Below are 19733 nucleotides of genomic sequence, written 5' to 3'. Positions count from 1 at the left end.
TGTATGCAGAACATGGGACAAACTGTGCTTTTCTATATTTCTTATCCTCAAACACAAACAGCATTTTATTCCCTATATTCCTCACGTCCTAACCTTTGGCAAATAAATAGCCCAATTGCTATAGCACCAGAAAAAAAACATTGTGATTGTCTTAATAAGGTAAAATCCCACAATTTAATCATTATTTTTATAGGAAAATAGCTCATAATATATTTATTGTATAAATTTTGTATTATTTGTTCCAAAAGGACTAGTGAAATCAGTGGCAAATAAGGTGCTACTCACTATGAGTAAGGGCAATAGAATCAGGGCCCAGGTGAGTATGAATAAGTAGTTAAATATGTTGAGCACTGATGCAGAATATACTATATTACCTATATATTATTAGAATATATATTTGAGTATTTATTATTTATTGCACATATATCTCATATTTGATCTTCAGAAATCAAAATGTTTATAAATAGCAATTAATTATGACACAATCTAAATACTACAGACAAACATCATCAATTTAACACACTGATTAGATAGGGAAGTATTATTACTCCTTTTCACAGATGTGGAAACTGATGAAGAGAGAGGTTAAGACATGAAATTTCAGGAATGTCTGTTAATTTTGGTCACAAAACCAGAGACAATCAGGTCCTGATCTGCAGAGGTAAGGAGCACCCACAACTTCAGGAACAGTTCCTCCTCTATGTATACTGTCTTAGCTCCAATCCCCAAGTGAAGCCAAAAGCATTTATAGGTGCTAGACAGGTGCTTAGCAGTTTTGAAGATCAGACCCTACGTGTCTCCAGCTGTGCAGCATAAAACAGACAGATAACGTATAAAACAGACAGGTAACGTACAAAAATGGAGGCTCTCACAATTAGCAGCAACTTGTAAAACTGTAAGCTGACTGGAAGTTACTTTCCCAAGATCAGAAAGTGAATTAGTGGCACTTCTGGGACTAGAACTAAGGAATCTGAATTCCCCAGTCAGCTCTAAAAAACAATAGCTGTCTTTGTATTGAGAATGTATTCCTATCTCCTGCCACTATCCTTTCTGTTAAAAAGGAAACATTTTCTTGAAGCCCTTTAAAAAATAGTTTCTGTTAACAATTATTAAGACCTTTTTGATTGCTGGTACTCATACATTTGAACAACAGAAAGTTTTTGCAATTACTGCCATTTTGTAAGAGAAGCTGTAATTATCAAATATTTTAAGAATTAAAGAGCATTATTTTCCAAATACTTTATGGCTATTAATAGTGATCACTGAATTACTATCAGTATTTTTGTAAACCGAAAGATCATAATTATAAGATTGAAAACAGACTCTGATCATCTTAACACAACCCCTTAATGCAGTACAATCAATAATAATGGTGGTACAAACAACTAGTAAAGGCATCCTACCACATTTGAGACAGAAAAATATTTTTGTCATTTTAAATTAGAATCTCACTTTCCTCTATCAGCAGATGGCAAGTAAAGTGCTATTTGAATCCATATGGCTATATCTGATAATGTATTACAAGTCTGAAATTAGATTAAAGCATTTTGATATTGGCCAGACTGTAGAGGAAAGTACGATAACTTTGTCCACTAACCAAAGGTTGGTCTTTCCATAATGAATACTTCCAACAGTCCATAGTCAGGGCTATCCATTCAGAGTCATTCAATCACAAATGGAACTTTTGGGACAGATCCATCCCAAGGGCATTCCCTGACAGCGTATCAACTTGGAGCTTCATTAACTATTCTCAGAGTAGCAGCCGTGTTAGTCTGTACTCGCAAAAAGAAAAGGAGGACTTCTGGCACCTTAGAGACTAACAAATTTATTTGAGCATAAGCTTTCATGAGCTACAGCTTACTTCATCGGATGCATTCAGTGGATGAAGTGAGCTGTAGCTCATGAAAGCTTATGCTCAAATAAATTTGTTAGTCTCTAAGGTGCCACAAGTCCTTGTTTTCTTTTTAGTAACTATTCTGTTCACTTTTGTTTCTGCTCTGCTCTAACACTTCTCCTTACTCCTGGTGAAAGTTTGTTAAATGGTACTGATAGAAGAAATCAGTATCTACACTAAGAAAATTCCCATGTCATGTACAGACTACATGCATGGTGATAGGCATTAATGAAGACAGACTTTAATGAGGGTTTACCAAGTTTTGATTAATCTCTCCCTCTCAGGAGACTCCCATTTCTGTCTTAGTTATATATCCATTGAGCAAATGGCTGCTAAGTAAAGTGGGTTGAAAAACTTGAACAACTTCAGGGAGTTGTCAAAAAATGTCTTTTGTCAAAAACTCAAAATCAAGAAAATTTCAACCAGCTCTGCTACTGAGACATGAGTTCCACAGAAGAATGATGACAAAAATATCTAAAAAGAAGAGAGGTGTAAATAAGGAAGAAGAGGGAGAAAACCCAACCACAATGAATAATTAGAGAATCCCAAGATGAAGGGGTCCCAGTAAACCAAAAGAAATGTCCTCTTTCTTTGCAACTTTTACAGGAAGGCAGAGGGGGCAGCAGATTTCTACATTATTGATGGAAGCAGTACACAGAGGGAATTTGGAGACAGCACACATTCACAGGCAAAGCATGGAACTGGAAATATTTGCTGAGCTCTTCCTGTAACTCTCAAAGCACTGGGTATCACTCCTGAACTCACTCCGGATGGGTGGATGGATATGCTTGTGAGAGAGTTAATTTCCTAATGCTTTCAAAATCCAAACTCCCTATCAATGAGCTATGAAATAGTAACAGATAAAACATTTTTCAACCTTGTGCATTTAAAAGTGCTCTCTCTTTATAGCCATGAGATGTCTAAGGAAGCAGAGCCTGAATACTCTTGTGGTTCATCCATCCTGACTACAGTAGCAGGAAGAAGGCCTTCAAGTACCTGTAACTATGACTAAGGGCTTGTCTACACTTACATTTTATAGCGCTCTAATTTGCTGGCTCACGGTATGAAAAATCATCCCCCTGAACAAGCAAGTCTGAGCACTTAAAAGCGCTAGTGTAGACAGGCTCCAAGCACTGGGAGCCAAGCTCCTAGCGCTTAGAACTAATCCCCTCATGGAGGTGGATTACCAGGAGTGCTAGGAAACCTCTCTCCCAGCTTTCGCATGTGACCACACTCGCACTTCAAAGTGCTGCCGCGGGAGCGTTCCCACAACAGCGCTTTGAAGTTTCCAGTGTAGCCATTCCCTAAGCCTTCATACTGAGATGCCTATTCACAAATTTAAATTCTGTATCTGAGAAAACAATCTAGAGGTCTATCCCAAAGCTGGCCACAAGGGCCAGGAAGTCTAATGAAATATCTGCTGCAGAAACTTGAGACATCCAGAAGCAAAAAGTCCAAGATCTGTACTGACTGAATCTGAGTCTGATGTCAAATAGTATAATTTAGTCATTTACTGGACCGTCAAGCCAGAACAGGCCAGGCCGAAGGATCAAGCTTAACAAACACTAATTATCTCCTCTATCTCGCAAATGAAGTTTCTAAATCAAATCTGATCTGACAGTTGTTATGGATATCCATTGCAAGGACCTCTACCCTTCAACAGTTTAGTTAGCTATTAGAAGGCAAGGACAAATTAATTAAGTGAAGGTTAAGTTTACCTTCCTTTAGGCATAAAAGGAACTATTTAAAAACCAACCCAGATTTAAGACTTCTACTAAACAGAAAGTAATTTTCAGTAATGGAAAAATCAGTACACCCAGAACATACTCTTTGCTTTTAAAATGACTAACATTGGTCCTATAAAACATCTTGCTAAATAACTGCAGAAGTTTCTGTGATCAGTGGAAAAGCTTCTTAATTTTTTTAATTAAAAAAAATTCTACTGACTTTTCTTATTTTGGTTCCTATTTTAAAACCAGTAAACAGACTAGTAAAAAACACAAAAAATACATGTGTAAGTGCCAAGTTGTTTACAAGAACCAGAAGCCTTGAAGCCTAAAAGATTTTAATCAAGATTTCCATTAACTCCTTCCTTCCACCGACCTAGTATCCCAGAGTTTATAAGAATTTAAACAAAAGAAAAATCTTTATCGTTATTTGTCCAGTCCAGTAAGATATAAAATAATTTTAGTAATTCACTACCAGGTGACACTACAAACAATGTACACACGCACAAACTGTCTCTCTTCATCATCAGCTGCAGAGTGAAATGCCAAAATGACCCTCACAGTTTACTATGTTAATTGAATTCAGAAGAATCATAGAATCATAGAAGATTAGGGTTGGAAGAGACCTCAGGAGGCCATCTAGTCCAACCCGCTGCTCAAAGCAAAACCAAAACCAATTATATCATCCCAGCCAGGCCTTTGTAAAAGCCTCTAAGGATGGAGATTCCTCCCTAGGTAACTCTAGTGCTTTCCTTAAAAAAAATAGATTGACTGAACCTAGTTTCACAATACAAGCTTTTCAATACTTCTAGTTCAAAGTCAATTTGGGGTTATGAGAGTATCCACCTTCAAGTATTGAAGAAATACATAATGTATACGAGAGGGTATATTTCTCCCCTTACAATTTAAGGGCCTAACACCAGGAACATTAAAGGCAGTTAATGAACATGCATGCATCAGGAAAATAAACCCATTAATATTTAGATATTTTATTCTCCAAATGTCTTATAAAGGCTATAATAGTGGTATATTAAGTCTCTCTTTGATTTGAATGTTTTTACCTTGTACTATCTTCCTTACAGCCTTTTAGTCATGTACAGACTGGAGCGGTGAGAGCTTTGAAGTGCTCAGTTCCAGTGAAGTTTCTAAGCTTTTCTATGAAGTCTGAAGAGGTTTGTATGTGATTTACAGAACAAGCTCAGAGATTTATCCCACCACAAAGAGATACAATTTCTTCATAAAAAGCATGCGATATTCAATTGAACAAGGTCTCCATTTTGGGGGGATTTTTTAAAATACTTTGGCATTGTGATTACATCATACTTAAAATACACTGCACATGAACAATGATGCACCTAATTTTGGAAAAAAATATATACAAAAGATGTAAGATATTTTTGTGTGGATGAGTTTTATTCCTCTGCAACCAGTAAATATAGTTCAAATGATTCACAGATTTAATTTTTATAATTTATAATTATATTTTTATAATCATAGTGAAACAGCTGTGATCAGCCTCTATTTGTGGCATCAGAAGAAATTTGCACCCCACCTACTAAAAATTAGTTGTAAGCATCCAAAGTTCTCATTTGAACATCTGATTGAACAAAACATGCAGGCATCGTTCCATGCCCAAAAAAGAGGAATTAGACCTAAAATATGCCTTTTTCTCACCAGAAATTGTAGGCTCCCAGAATAACATGTGAATTAAAACCTATCTCCAGCTTGTTTGCATCTCTCCTAGTCCCCATTCATAACAAAATCTTTGACAACTGCTCTGATTATTTCTTTTATTAGTATTTATTATTATTTAAGCACAAATTTCAGATCATACAGTTCTTCCAAGAAGAAACAGCATGTGGTACAATCCATTTTAAAATGTACTGGGTGGAATTTTACTCGTAGAAAGTGCTGAAGGCAACTGACATGATTAAAGACTACAGAATAACCAATTGTTAAAGACTTCTTCCCATATGTGAAAATAGGTAGTTTGCACCTTGGGAGTGCACAAGCCGAAATGAGATCAAAAGTCAAATGAGAAATATGAACCTCCTGCTCCATGTGCAGATCTCTCTGTTCAGGATGACAAAGAGGATAGACATATTTACAAAGCGAATATAAAATTTAGACCAGCAACCTAATTTTTTTCCCTTTAACTTGTACTCCAGAAATAAGGTACGATCCAACTTCCATTGAAGTCAACAGTAACGTTTTCATTCACTTCAGTGGGAGATAGATCAGGTCCTTCATGCACAATGTGTCATCACAGCATTTGTCAATTCTGAAAACAGAAGCAGTGTGACATGCTTAATCACATTGAATAGCCTCTTGCTGACCTCAGTGAGACCACTCATAGAGTAAGGTGCTATTCCATATAAGTGAAAGTTTCAGAATCTTACCCTATAGTGTTTCCCATCTTGCATGAAACATTCTTCTCATTTTTTTTCAAATATATAATTCTTTTAGCATGTATATAACAGCCTACATATTTGTGATAAGTAAAATAGACCAGAATTCATGTTATTCTAATAACAATGTGTGTTGTGGAATTAAAGCTAATAAATAGAATTTGCACCATAAAAAATTAGAGTTGGTCAAAATTTTTCCATAAAAACTATTTGGATGGAATTATTTTTTAAAGAATTTCTCTCAAAAAGCATCTCAAGAAAAAAATTCTAATTTTCAATGAAAAAATGTATCCTCAAAATCTGAAAAATTGTTGGGTTTTGCTTAAAAACAGAGATTTTTTGGGGGATATGTTGCCAAAGTGCCTCATGGGAGCTGTAATTCAGGTGCCTCACCTCTCCATTATACTCTATGTACCGGGCTCCCAGTTGGGCTGTATCTCCCATAATGGATCGTGACCATGGAACTCCCATGATGCACTGCCTCACATTAACAACTGGGGGGGAACACTGTATGCATCATGGGAGGTGTAGTCAAATCAAGGAGCCCAGCCTATAGGAGAATGGGAGCATGAGGCATTTGAACTACAATTTCCCATGAGGCACAGCAGTGGCATTCCCTAATCACAATATTTCAGTTTGGGGAAAACATATTTCAGTTTTCAATTTTTCACTGAAATTTTCTGCAGGGAAAAAAGAAGTCCGACTTATCTAATCAAAATATTAGCTTTCACATTCCATGTAATTTCTTTCAGGGGCTAGGGGGGCGTCTCTGTGCAGGGAGGGTGGTCTTATCTAGTTCACATATTTATATGTCCCCTTTTACGGTAGTATCTGTGCACCTCACAATCATTAGTGTATTTACATTCACAACACCCACATGAGGTAGGGAAGTGCTATTATCCTCATTTTATAGATAGGAAACTGAGTTACAGAGAGACTAAAGGACTTGGCCAAGATCTCACAGGGAGTCTGCATCAGAACAATAAATTGAACCCCAGGTCTCCCAAGTCCCAAGCTAATATTCTGATTACTTGCCTATCCTTCCTCTCCAGGAGAAAAGGGCACTAGCATGAACTGGGCAATCACACAGGGTGCAACTGCTACACTCCACAGTGGGTCTGCATCCTCTGCATGACAGAGAGCACTATCTCTTCCCCTAGACAGAATGTGTTCTGCTACTTCCCTTTGGGCAGCATTGCTCTCCACCAAAGCAGTATCATTCGATTAAAAATATACGCCATACTGTATAGGTATGTTTGCACTGGGGCAATGCGGAGATGCACAACTTCAGCAAGAGCTACAGGGAAGCTTAGTCACCAGGCCATACTGCTAGCTCTAGCATCTCCTGCAGTGGACTTGTGTGACCATGGTCCCCATCACACCACCTCCCTTTGGAAACCAGCTGCTGTACAGGACGCAAAGAGAAGGCTCTTTGTTCCCTCTACAGTACTGCACACTCATTCAGTAGCCAGGCACAATCTTGCTCTGGGATTTTAATTCAACTTTAAATAAATGTCATATCTCTAATATAATATACTACATATACATACACATATCACTTTTTTAAAATTATAGAGGTAGGACATTGAAACATATACTGGTAATCCATGTGACGTTTAAAATACTCAGAATACTTCTCAAAGGAACACGTAGCAAAACATCAAAAGAACTATTCAGTTGTTATAAGCATGTATTTTAGAAAGAGAATTCAGTACAAGACATAAATGAAATATATCAGATGTGAAGCTCTCCACTATATCAACTGTGCTACAATAGAGATCTTAAAATAAGGATCATTAGATCACATTAAAAGTAGCTACATGCATATATCTATTTTGATCAGTTCTTAGGTAACAAAGGAAGTTTCTCAGCACCTGCTGTGTGTATATTTATATCTATATATTTTATATAGATATACTTACATTTCTTCTGTTTCTGTACATATCTGTGCACACACCAAAACTCTTTACCATAGTGGGCATTTTTTAACTGGAAACTTTAATCTCTGGATAAAATAGCTTTGAGATATCAACAGAACATTAGTGTTCACTGTTTATTTACAAATCTGTTTTTAAATCTTTACTACTTTGAAACCCATTTAGATATGTACAGCGTCTGGATGCCTTCAAATTAATTAAAATTATGGCTATGCATTCCTTGTCCAACAGATTAAGCACTTATTTGCAGCCTATCACAATATCCCTCCTCTAAAATCTATATTTAGTCTATCTTTTAATTACCAAAAGTTCATGTACAAAGGATATCTGAAATTCAACACAAAGAACAACTGCACTTCCATATGTTAGATGTATCTTCATGCCACTTTTAACCGTTCAACATCATTCTACTTCAGGCAAAAACAAAATTAGGGACAATCCTTGCCTGCGTTCATCTATGAAATTTAATTTTCCATTGAAAAAAATCTACAAATTAGCGATAAATTCTGCCCTCGGACATGGTGTGCTGTTCCTATTGAATTCAATTTGGCAGAATTTGGTCCTTAGTTTGAATGTAAAATACAAACTTTCATTCCACTGGAAATGTATAATCTAATGCTAAACACCGATGAACCTAAAATAAATTATTATAATGTGCTTATTTTACTTCTCAAAACTTGTTATAAGTTTAATAGTTGATCAAATTAGCCTGAGTAGTGGAAACGTCTTACTTCCAAATTTAAAGATCCCTTGCCATTGAAAAATCTAAGAATTATATAGTTTACATTACACTCAATTTTGTTTATGTGTGCGGTGCTCACAGCTGTATTTATTTGGTACTGTCACAGTGTTTTATTTAAAACAATAATTAGGTTATAGTTATAACTAATACTATAAGAGAGTAGCACAAGTTAAAAGTAAAAATTTAGTAATCCATTTGAAGCCTGGATAAAAGATGTTGCTTTGATGTTAGGTCTGTTCCTGAAACCCTACTTATTGTGACTAATCTTTACTCATATGATTAGTCCTACCGAAATCAATGGTACTACTCTTAGAAGTAAGGTTTGCAGGGTTGGGCCCTTTGTCAATAAATAAATAAATAAATAAATAAATAAATAAGACAGTTAAAAAGAGAACAGAGGCAGATCTGCAGCTGGCGAAAATTGTCAATGTTCTACTGAAATTAATGGAGCTATAAGAATTATACCAGCCAATGACCTGCTCCCCGGAAATCAAATGAACTTAACAATAGCAAAACATGTTACAAAAGATGTTGATCTGATCAGAAAACATAGCAGTAAGTAATCAGAGACATGTAAGCAAAGTTATTATTCATCATATTTCCTTCCTAATATCCATGCACATATTTTATAAAATTACATAATTACCATAAAATCACATTCACTTCAAAATCCATATGATATTAATGACAATTCTTTCTCACAAGTTCAAATAATGAGACCATGAGTCAACCAGTATTACTTTAGAAACCAGTATGCATAATATTTTGCCTCTTCTTATTGAAGAAATTATGTTGATGAGCTAACTATCAAACCACTGAGAATGAGAGCAGTTCTGATATCTGAACTAATGATGGGAATATAAAGGTTCAATTAACTATGCGATTCTGAATTTCAATCCATATCAGCCATTTGTTTCATTATAGAATGTAGGATAGCTTTTGTCTTCATTATTGACTCAACAAGCCAAATGATGCAGCTCATCTTAAATCGAGAATCTGGTTTTCTCTGCTAGAATCATTTTGCTATTGATTCTAGCAACTTCTGTATACACTGTTGCTTCCTAAAAAGCCAGGGGGCTTGTAACTTAATGCTTCTTGATCTTTGTTCTGCAGACTGATTCACCTTTTCCTCAGTGTTTTGATGCAAACATCCACCCACTGTATTATTACATTGCCACACCTAAATAATGATTTTACTGTCTAATACAGTTCTACTCATTCCCTGCCGCCAGTGACAGAAATGTACGCAACTATGGGTGGGTATATATCCAAAAGGTGGGGCCCTCTTTCCATGTGACAACTCATCCTCACTTGACTATGCTTAAATTCAATTCTCATGAACCAGAAACATCTATTTAACTGGGCAGGTTAACATTTTTTTCAAGTTATATTCTAGTCCTATATGATCACTGTGTCATGATGAGTAATGAGAAACATTCAATTTTCATGTGGGTTTGTTCCAGTAGTTACTAAAAGGAGCCAAACACATGTTTGTTTTTAAGCTATTTCAAAGCTTTATAAAGTTAATTTAACTTCACTTGTAGCCCATTCAGCAACAAAGGAATTTTACCATTCTCCGGTTTTGTGCAGGAAATCAAGGTTTCAAAACTGTGTCTAATCAAGTCCTTATCTTTACTCTGACACTTCACTTGTCAGATGATCATTTAAATTTAACAGGTTCTATTTATACTTAAAAATTAACCCCCCACCACCTCAATCTCTGAATTGTAGAAGCAGGTGCTTTTAACAAAACTGGAAGAGCTTAGCAGCTCTTTGACCCAACATAGCAATGTGCATTAGTAAGACATAGTGCCTGCTGAGTTTCCCTGAGTTAATGAGAGGACTCATATGGCAATGAATGGCCTTGACTATAAATACTTCCTGAAAGATCCCTAACGGAGTCAGAGGAAATGGGGAAAAAATGAGACGCAGCTAAAGAGAAACTATTTCAGTTGTTTCTTCTTTAGAGGGCTACTTTTTAAGGAAGTGGGAACAAGGATACAGTTGTCCAAGAAATCTACCAACTAAAGCAAAAAATGGAACAATTATACTCTTCCCAAATTTAATTCTACAAATCAGCATAAAAATACTCCTGCTTAAAAAAAAGTTATTCATTGCATTGCAGTTCCCAGTGATTATGTACTTCTATTAATACTACCAAGACTTTTAAGAACATATTTTGTGTATTCTCACATGCACGGTTTGCTCCTCCTGTTAAAGTCAGCAGCAAATCTTCTATGGACTTCAGTGCAAGCAGAATTCACTTCTGAGATATGCTGTCCTTCTAGAGCCAACAATCTGATGTTTATACATAGGGAAAATGTTTTCAAAAGCACACAGGGGAGTGAGGAATTTCCATTGAGTTTCAGAGGCTGTTGGGCACATAACCCTTTGAAAGTCTCCTTAACAGTTAAACAGGGATTAATAATTTGAAATACAGTATAAACTATCCAGTGACCCACTATAGGGAAAATTATGTATGCTATTTACTAAATTGTTACTTTTATAGTCAGAACTAAGTGAAAATTGAATCTTTTTTTCTTTCAAACTTTGAAAACAAATCAACCTGTTCTTCACCCTGTTAAGAAAAAGGGGAAGGGGTAGAATCATGATTGGCCCAGCAGAAATTCAAAATTTAAAAAATTAACCATCTCTAGATAGTTATATACAGAACAGTATATGGAACATTTGGAGTGTAAATATCACAGGCTGAACAATAACCAACTATTCTTGAGGTAAATTGAATCAACCTAGAAATGCAATGCTTTCTTGTAGCATGTGTTGCTGAGTGCCCTCAGTTCCATGGAAAAGTTGAGTGTGTTCAGCCCCTCACAGGATTAGGCCTCAAAAGAAAACATCTATAGCAAATTTTAACATAATTTTAGTCAAGACTTAAATATTGTTGTCCACGATCTCCATTTATTACAATTTGCTCCTCTGACTCTCTCTCATATTACATATGTTTTATATGAAATTACTGCAAATGGCCCATAATATGTATGACACTTTCAGAAATGGATGACATTAGAACACATTGCGGTCAGTGATCTTATGCATGCATGTGAAAGTGTTGCAGTAACATTCGCACATCCCCTTGTGCACAGATACCATTATATACGAAATAGGTCTGTGTGTAAATTCCGAGGATCATGTTGCACCTCTCTATGTCTACACTGTGGAAAACTTGGTAGTGCTGCATCAAAACATAATAGAAGAGGACACTTCATTTAAAATCAGTTTAGGAAAGAGTTCCTACTGTCCAGAATCAGAGTTATCAACGCACTAAACAATGCTGCTTGGTTAACCTTCTGCTGACTGACAATGTTCCCTCCCCTACAAAAGGAACATTTTTGCATCTCAATACACTTCTCCAGTATCAACAAATCTTTAAACTATAAATTCAGTTACTCTAAAGAAGAGAGGATTAACATCTACAGTGTTCCATGCTGAGGAATTTTGTATTTGTTTATTTATTTGTATTCCCATTTACAAAACATACAGATAACCTGTAAATACAGTTACTGGAAACATTTTAATAAAAAAAAATAAAATTAAAGCTACTCCGAGAAGTGTAACAAATCCCTGAGAAAGATTCACTCACACATGAACAGTCTGAAAACTCTCTCTAATTGTCTGGGGGGCAGGAGGTGTGCCCATTACCTACACGTGTTTGCACATGCATTGTACGAACCATCATTGTTACAATATCTCAGTCTCCTGAAAGGATGCAATCAATTTGGTGTTTCAACCACTGAAAATAAATGAAATCCTACCCAACCTTCTCCCCTGAAGAATCTACTGAATGATACATTGTGGGGGGCAGGTGGCCATCACAGGTAGAATGAGAGCAGCAAAGCAGCATATAGGCAGGTTATAAAACATGAAACCTTACAAATGTATTGTACTTATGAGACAATTTTGTTGACAAATTATAGTACATAAAATTTTCCACCTTTTTTCAATCGATTTTTATTATTTTTGACATTGTAACCACGTCAACCATCAGAGATACAGTATAAAACAAACACCTAGAAAACTTGCTTGTGATATTATCCTCTATTTGTTTTACTGCTGTTGGATAAATACTATACCCCTTGCATTAGCTAATTCTATTTATGTACAGTGTTATCTATAAGCAGTCCCTCATCAGCTGTACTTAAAAAATTATGGAACTGTGTTTCCAAAGAGTACACTGAACACCATACAATATATAGCTCGCAACTCAAACTTGCATTATGTAAATTTCTTCCCAGAAATAATCATTGCTATGTATATTCCATATGCATTTGTACACACTTTTAAAACAATTAAATAAGCCAAATTCCTTGGCCACTTAAACTTCATGCAACACAACTCAAAACAGAACGGAGAGGGAGTGAGCAATGGGAGTCACAAGGACAAAATTCTGATACTGGTTCTGCCACTGGTTTGCCATGTGACCCTGAGCAGGTCTCTAAGCTTCTCAGCGACTCAATTACCTCATCTGTAAAACGTGTGAATAACACTGCCAACCCAGTCTCAAAAGTGAACTCCAAAGATGAAAAGTGAAAACTATCATTATAATTGTTAAAATCATTTCAAAGCTTTCTTAGTAATTCGGAACCACTGGGGGGAACACAAAATCAGACACATGCCATTTCTCCCCTTTGATCACATTACATATTCAGTGCTTCCAATTGGTTCTCCCCTGATTAAAACAGTTTCATTCATGTCCATTTTTCAAAAACATGAAATGACAGTCTCTGTCACCTAAAGAGAATAATACAAGTGTACAAGTGTAGTGTAAATTTTGCCTTTTTGTCAACAAGTGGCCCTAGCACACACAACTTTGAATTCAGCTACTGATATAACTTGAGACTTTTACCAGCTGGAAGCACTGGTTGGGGCATGCCAGCTTTTAGTATCTAAATCATTGCTTCACATTACAGACTTACATTTTCTTTTTCTTAAGAGGACAATCAGGTAAGTTATGTTAAAACAATAAAGAGCATTCTTTTTTTTAATTCACTGGGTACAATCATGTTGACTAGAAAAACTTTAGCTTTTTGGAAATGAAGAGTAAGCAGCAGAATTAATCTAAAGAACTCTTCTGCTTCGATCAATTGATGTTCTAATCCTTCAGAATGTTAGCAGCAAAGATGCCTTTGGGTGAAATTCTAGCCGCGCAGAAGTCAAAGTTTTGTTTTTGACTTTAACAGAGCCAGGGTTTCACTGTACAATTCCGCAAACAGGGAACTGAATCAGGAATTTTGGGGGTTCTTCTCGCACTGACCCGATTCAACTCTGAATCTGAATTAGCACTAAACCCTCACGTTACATTCGCCCCCAGAACTCCCAAAATGAAGGCTAAAGTCTCATTTTACAAACTATGTAAAGCAGAAATTGGGATGTAGGCTAAAATTTTAAAAAGCGGGTACTTAAACCTAACAACTGAATCCATATTTATGCACCTAAATAAACAGACTGCATGTTCAGAGGACAATGATTTTAGAAGTCAATGGGAATAGCAGGAATTCAGCACCCCTGAAAAGAAATCCATTCAAACCCAAAATATGGGTTTGAAAACCTAAACATATTAGCACCTTTCCATGAAGAACCTTTAAATATATATTTATATTTGAATTTCTTGTTGAGCCAACCATAAAAATTGGCCAGCATAATCTTTCCTCCTCTGCCTTCTCCAGGGGTAAAAAAATCAGGCAAATAAAAAAACTAAAGTGGTATTATATTAAGTTTTCAGTCGCAGCCAGAGGAGTATCAGTGGTCTTCACAGCGCTAATGCAGCATGTTACCAGATTCCTTTGCATGTTGTTTTTTTTAAATAGACAATGAGATTTAGCTTGTGCAAAACAAATAAAATTTAATCTCAACTGGCTAGCCTCCCAGGGTAAAAGTGGTTCCTGTAGAGATAGCCAACAAAAGGTATATGCATGGCTAAGTCCCACTAAACAGAGCTTAAGTGGGATATAAGTGGTTCCTTCTGTCAGGGTAAATTTCACCTCTAATCAGGATTTTTTTAAAAAATACTGATAAACAGAGGAGAAAATAAACTCATGTACTATATATGAAGCTACCACACACAATTGTCCTAAACCCAGATCTAGAAAGCCTTCCATTCACTATTCAAATGATTAAGCTGAGAGATGACACCAGTGACATTTCACGGCTTTATACAAAACATAACGCTTTGGTTCCATTCAGATGCATGAAGCTCTTAAATTATAAATAAATAATTTTGAGTATTAGCACAATTCTCAAGTTTTAGACTCTATTGACTTAAACAGCTCAAAAGATTATATATATATATATATATATATATATATATATATATATATATATATTATAGAAAACTACTGCAAAACACATTTGCCTTCTCTTTACTCTTCTGACATTCATATTGTACTGGATTTATGATTCTAAATGTCCTTTAAGAGAGAATGAAGAAAAGCAGCTAATCATTATTTCTATTCTCAATACCAGCTGAGTTTCAAAATCCTCTTTGTATGCAAACTGAAAGCAACTGCAGCAACTTTCTAGGAGTTCAGATGGGACATGACACCTAGTGAAAACCCAGTGCTGACTCAGAGAGAAAGACAGTTATTTCCCCAGGCCACTAACCTCCCCCTCAGAATGAGTGAGTTATCTGAAACTCAAACTTCCTTCACAGGGAAAAGTACATACAGTAAAAGAGTGAAGGGAAGCCTTTTGTATGTGCAGGTGCGACATGTTCCGAAAGAGAACTAGTGCAGTTTTGTTTTGAGGATAGGATGAGAATGTACAGTAAGATACAGAATTTCTGTCTCTTTTGATATTTCCTCGGTTCCTTTTTTTCTTCTTTTTCGACAAGTCAACCAGACAAATGTCAAAATTAACATGTACTTTACATGTTTTAATTCCCCCTCCCCAATTAAATTTCTTTATTAATATCTGACTCAGATTTCACATTTTAGCTGTTTAATACTATGATATCTCACTTCAGTAAGTGCTGTCACCCCATCTCAAAATTTAAGAGGTGATTAGACGTGTTAATATAGCAGATGTGCAGCCTTCTGCGTTTCTGAACCTTTCTTCGCCAAATGTATCAGATTCTTGCATAATCAGCAGGAATGATTAACCAAAATTCAGTCAGAGCTAATAGCAAAGACAAACAAATGATTGCTTCCTACTGCATCTGGTACATGTTTTATATAAATGCTTGGGAACCCACCTGCCAATTTAGCGCTGAAAGTTTGAATCCTTTAGACTGATTTTAATAAAGTGCCCTTGAAAATAAACCACCATTCCAAACCTAGAGAAATGAGTAGTTGAAAATAAACACAATATGCATGCACTCATTGTAACAAAGGAAAGCTTCCTACCCGTAACAGGGACTGGGATTCGTCCTTTGATTTGTTATCGCCTGACCCAGGATATTGATGAATGAGTGGTCCAGATTTCTCTCCGCCTCCTGCTGGCACCCCCTGCAGGAATCCCTTGGTCTCAACAGCCAAGCCATAAATAGGCCGTGCAAGGTGGGCAGCTTCTACGTTTGGACTATCCCTTAAAGGTTTTGGCTGTTCTTGGCCAACAGACACTGGGGTCAGGAGGCCTAAGCTTGTTTGTGTATATGATGGGCTTCCCCTCAAAATGTCTGTTCCTCTCCAGGTCACACTGCGAAGATCATCATTGGAGCTGTCAGTCCAACCTTTCTCCTTGAGCACTTCCTTATCTTCTAGCTTTTCCCTCTTCACTATGCTGTCAGAAATGGGCTCCCCCATTTTGGGGTCTGGATTGATCAGACTGTAGACCTTTAGGTCAATTTTGGGCTCTTCCTTGATAGCAGACATGCCATGACTGTCTTCCCCATTGGCTGTACTGATGTCCATCTCCTGACAATGCACAGTGTTGAAGTGCTCTAGTAGTGACTGAGTGTCAATAGCTGTAAAGCTGCACTGACGGCATTTGTAGCAGTTATGTACTCTCCTGAAAGAAAATGAAGATTATTTTAATATCAGAGTCCACTCACCATCCCCTTTCTTGTACCTGCATTTTTCTCAAAATATATATAAGGAGGTAAGAAATGGAATACTTCCAAATCCAGCACCTGAAGTGAAATTATCTGGCACATGTAACTCTAAATAAAGAATGTGGGTTTATTTTTGTTGTATGTGGGGTAACACAAAAATAAATCCAGTTGCTAAACACCAGAACAACTGGTTATCAATTATCTTCTAACTGTTCATTCCGACTCAGTCCTGTCTTTCTGAACTCTACTTAATTAATTTCACTGCAGATTTTGTATGATTTTTCCTTTTGATTTGAATCAATACACTTTTCACCTCCTATTTATTCCATTGTGACATTTTCCAACACAAAATGAAACACAAGGGGACATACTTCTTTCTGACACCTAATTAAAAGCCACTTTGTATAATGTAGTGCTGTATTAAAGAGTTCCTGTTTAATAGCTTAAAAAAATTCCTTTGCCTGTCATCAATTTTACACCCATTTAGTCAATACAGAGGATTTTGGAGGAGAGCTCTAGTTAACTTACAGCTAAAGATACTTCAGAGGATAAGAGTTCTTGAAACAAGAAACAATTCTTATTTGTTCTCTATAGAAATTCTAAAAACGGTTTTGAAATGAGACTGGTCTTAAGGACACACAAGACAGCTGATTGTGTCCTTCTATATTGAATTCTATTGTCAAATGCAGAGGCACTTTTGTAAAGTTTGAGAGGCTTTCAAGTAGGGAAGCAGAGAATATATGTGAATTCCATTAAAGTCTGCTAAAAGGTGTGGAATATGTTGGAATAATAATGTGCATCCCTGTTTTCATTATAAGTCTATGCAAAGTACCATATTAGTAAATCATGTAAACCATACATTACTACATTGGAACAACATTTACCAGTTTACTGTATATCCCATAGTAAAAGAATACTTTCTATGAGCTAACTATGAAACATTTATTAGGTATTAATTATTATTATTTATTTTACAATAGTGGTCAGAGTCCCCAGTGAGTATTGGTGTCCCATTGAAGACAGTCCCTGCTCTTCATCAAAATGTATATAAATCTGTAATTCCTTCTCCTTACAGATACACTTATACATACCCACCCTACGCACTTGGAGTCACTGTAGTGACTCTAGCCAAGTTAGAAAAAATGAGGCCTTGACTACCCACATTGGACAAAGCTTATATGGGAAATCTGTTACTGCCATGACAACGTCAACTGTTGAAAATTAATTCTTTCAAGGCCAAATCCTGGTTCCAATGAAGTTAATGGCAAAACTCCCATTAACTTGAATAAGAGCAGCATTTGGCTCTTAGTTCATCTGTATAGCAGGAATAGTACACAAAATGTCTCTTTTTAGGTCTGATAGTGTAGAAGAAATAAATTGCTAAACTTAAAAATTAATCTTTCTTTGACAAAATAAATCATATGCTATTTAAAGTATCTGATTTTCATGAAATCTTGCATGCATGCATGCAGATATGAGTATGTATTCAAGTATCAAGATGTGTACTGCTTGTGTAATATCATTTTCTCTGTTTCATTTTCAGTATTATTATATTCAGTTTAGATAACTAGACAGGCTCCTTCAGTCTCCAAAAAATTCAGTAAATTATTCTGTATATAGCCTAGTGGCAATGGAGTCTTGTTGTCGGCCAGAAAACAGTGGGTTAAAATCCTGGTCTGGCTGTATTGTCTCATTCTAAACTAGCTTTTTATTGAAATCAGCCCATCTCTATGTGATACTAACTTAATTATTTTCTGAACCAAGCTTAATTCTGTTTCTGAACCCAAAAAAGTTCTATCTGAACAAAACCATTTAACAGATACAAAAAAAGCCAATGGGGGGGGGGGGGGGAAGACTAGTCTATAAAGGTGGAATATCTTCAGAGAAGGCCAAGTTCGACACGGGTTAGTTATCTAAAAAGCCAAGTTAAATAAGACACCATTTGGGATTAATGGCCCAACCCCAATTTACTCCCTGCCTGAAAGTTTATCAATCCTCTGGGAGGCAATTTAGCACTAAGTGTCTTTTGTTTAACTTGGCCATTTGAATGGCTAACCCCCTTTTCTAACTTGGCTCCTTTCTACAGATATCACACCTTCAGGCAGCTGATCTTTTTCTGTCTAACTTGGCTTTATTAGGTGCATGCTAAATATTTTTGATCCAGATTGTATATACCACCATTATGATACTAGTGAAACAAATAAATATACGGTATAGCAGCAGCCAGACAGGGATTTTAACTATATATTATAACTAAGGCACAGGCCTATTAAATGCACTTTTATTACCCTGAAAGCTTGTAGATTTTTAATTCTTTTGAAAGGGTGGGTTTTTTTCCTCCCATAGAAAATTACATGAGGATTTCTTAATTGGCCTGTGTATCTTTTTATACAAATACCACCCAGTGGGAGTGGGAAAAATTAGGGCCTTTTCGGACAATAAAAAGATAGAATAAAAGGTAGAATAAAAAGATAGGCTCTTTTAGAACATACCCTTTTCTAATCTACATAAAAAACCCACTTCTGATCCCAACTGGATTGCTCAATACCTCAGACTTGTACAATATTATTAGATACACTGGACAAGCCAGAATTTGGCCACAGATCTTAAACTAAATTTTCTATACCCACCAACCGAAAATTGAGCAACTGTTGAAAACTGCATACATGTGAATAATTTAATCATTACGGATCAGAGTACAAATTTGGCCCAACATAAAAAAGCTACATGAGCACATCTGATTTTTCTTCCTAGCCTGGCAACAATCCAGAAAACAACTTGAAGGGCTGACTTGTTTGTTCATTTTTAAATCAGAACTGAAATCTACCATTTGTTCAGAATGGGACAAATTCCATAGAAGTTTGTGAAGTGAGCCCCAAAAAGTTAATCAAGAAAGTTTAAAAGAAAAGCAGTTTGCATAGCACACTATATAATAAATTGATTCAGTGTTTCAAAAGTGATCATTACCATCTAAATGGTGGTTGTACCATCTCAGCTGTGATCTTATGAGATAAGATACA

At 36.1% G+C, this 19733-nt stretch overlaps 1 protein-coding gene across 3 annotated transcripts in view; it reads right to left on the bottom strand.

Annotated features, from left to right (window-relative positions):
- TRPS1 (transcriptional repressor GATA binding 1) overlaps positions 1 to 19733 on the bottom strand; it is a 263286-nt gene that overhangs the window by 170804 nt on the left and 72749 nt on the right. For all 3 annotated transcript variants that reach the window (XM_038389249.2, XM_038389253.2, XM_038389250.2), the window contains one exon: positions 16067 to 16670. In XM_038389249.2, the coding sequence (XP_038245177.1) occupies positions 16067 to 16670 (604 nt within the window). The remainder of the gene's footprint in view (positions 1 to 16066; positions 16671 to 19733) is intronic.

This window comes from Dermochelys coriacea, chromosome 2 (genome assembly GCF_009764565.3).
Source record: "Dermochelys coriacea isolate rDerCor1 chromosome 2, rDerCor1.pri.v4, whole genome shotgun sequence".
Lineage (NCBI taxonomy): Eukaryota > Metazoa > Chordata > Testudines > Dermochelyidae > Dermochelys > Dermochelys coriacea.
This window is presented reverse-complemented; position numbering and strand designations above follow the sequence as displayed.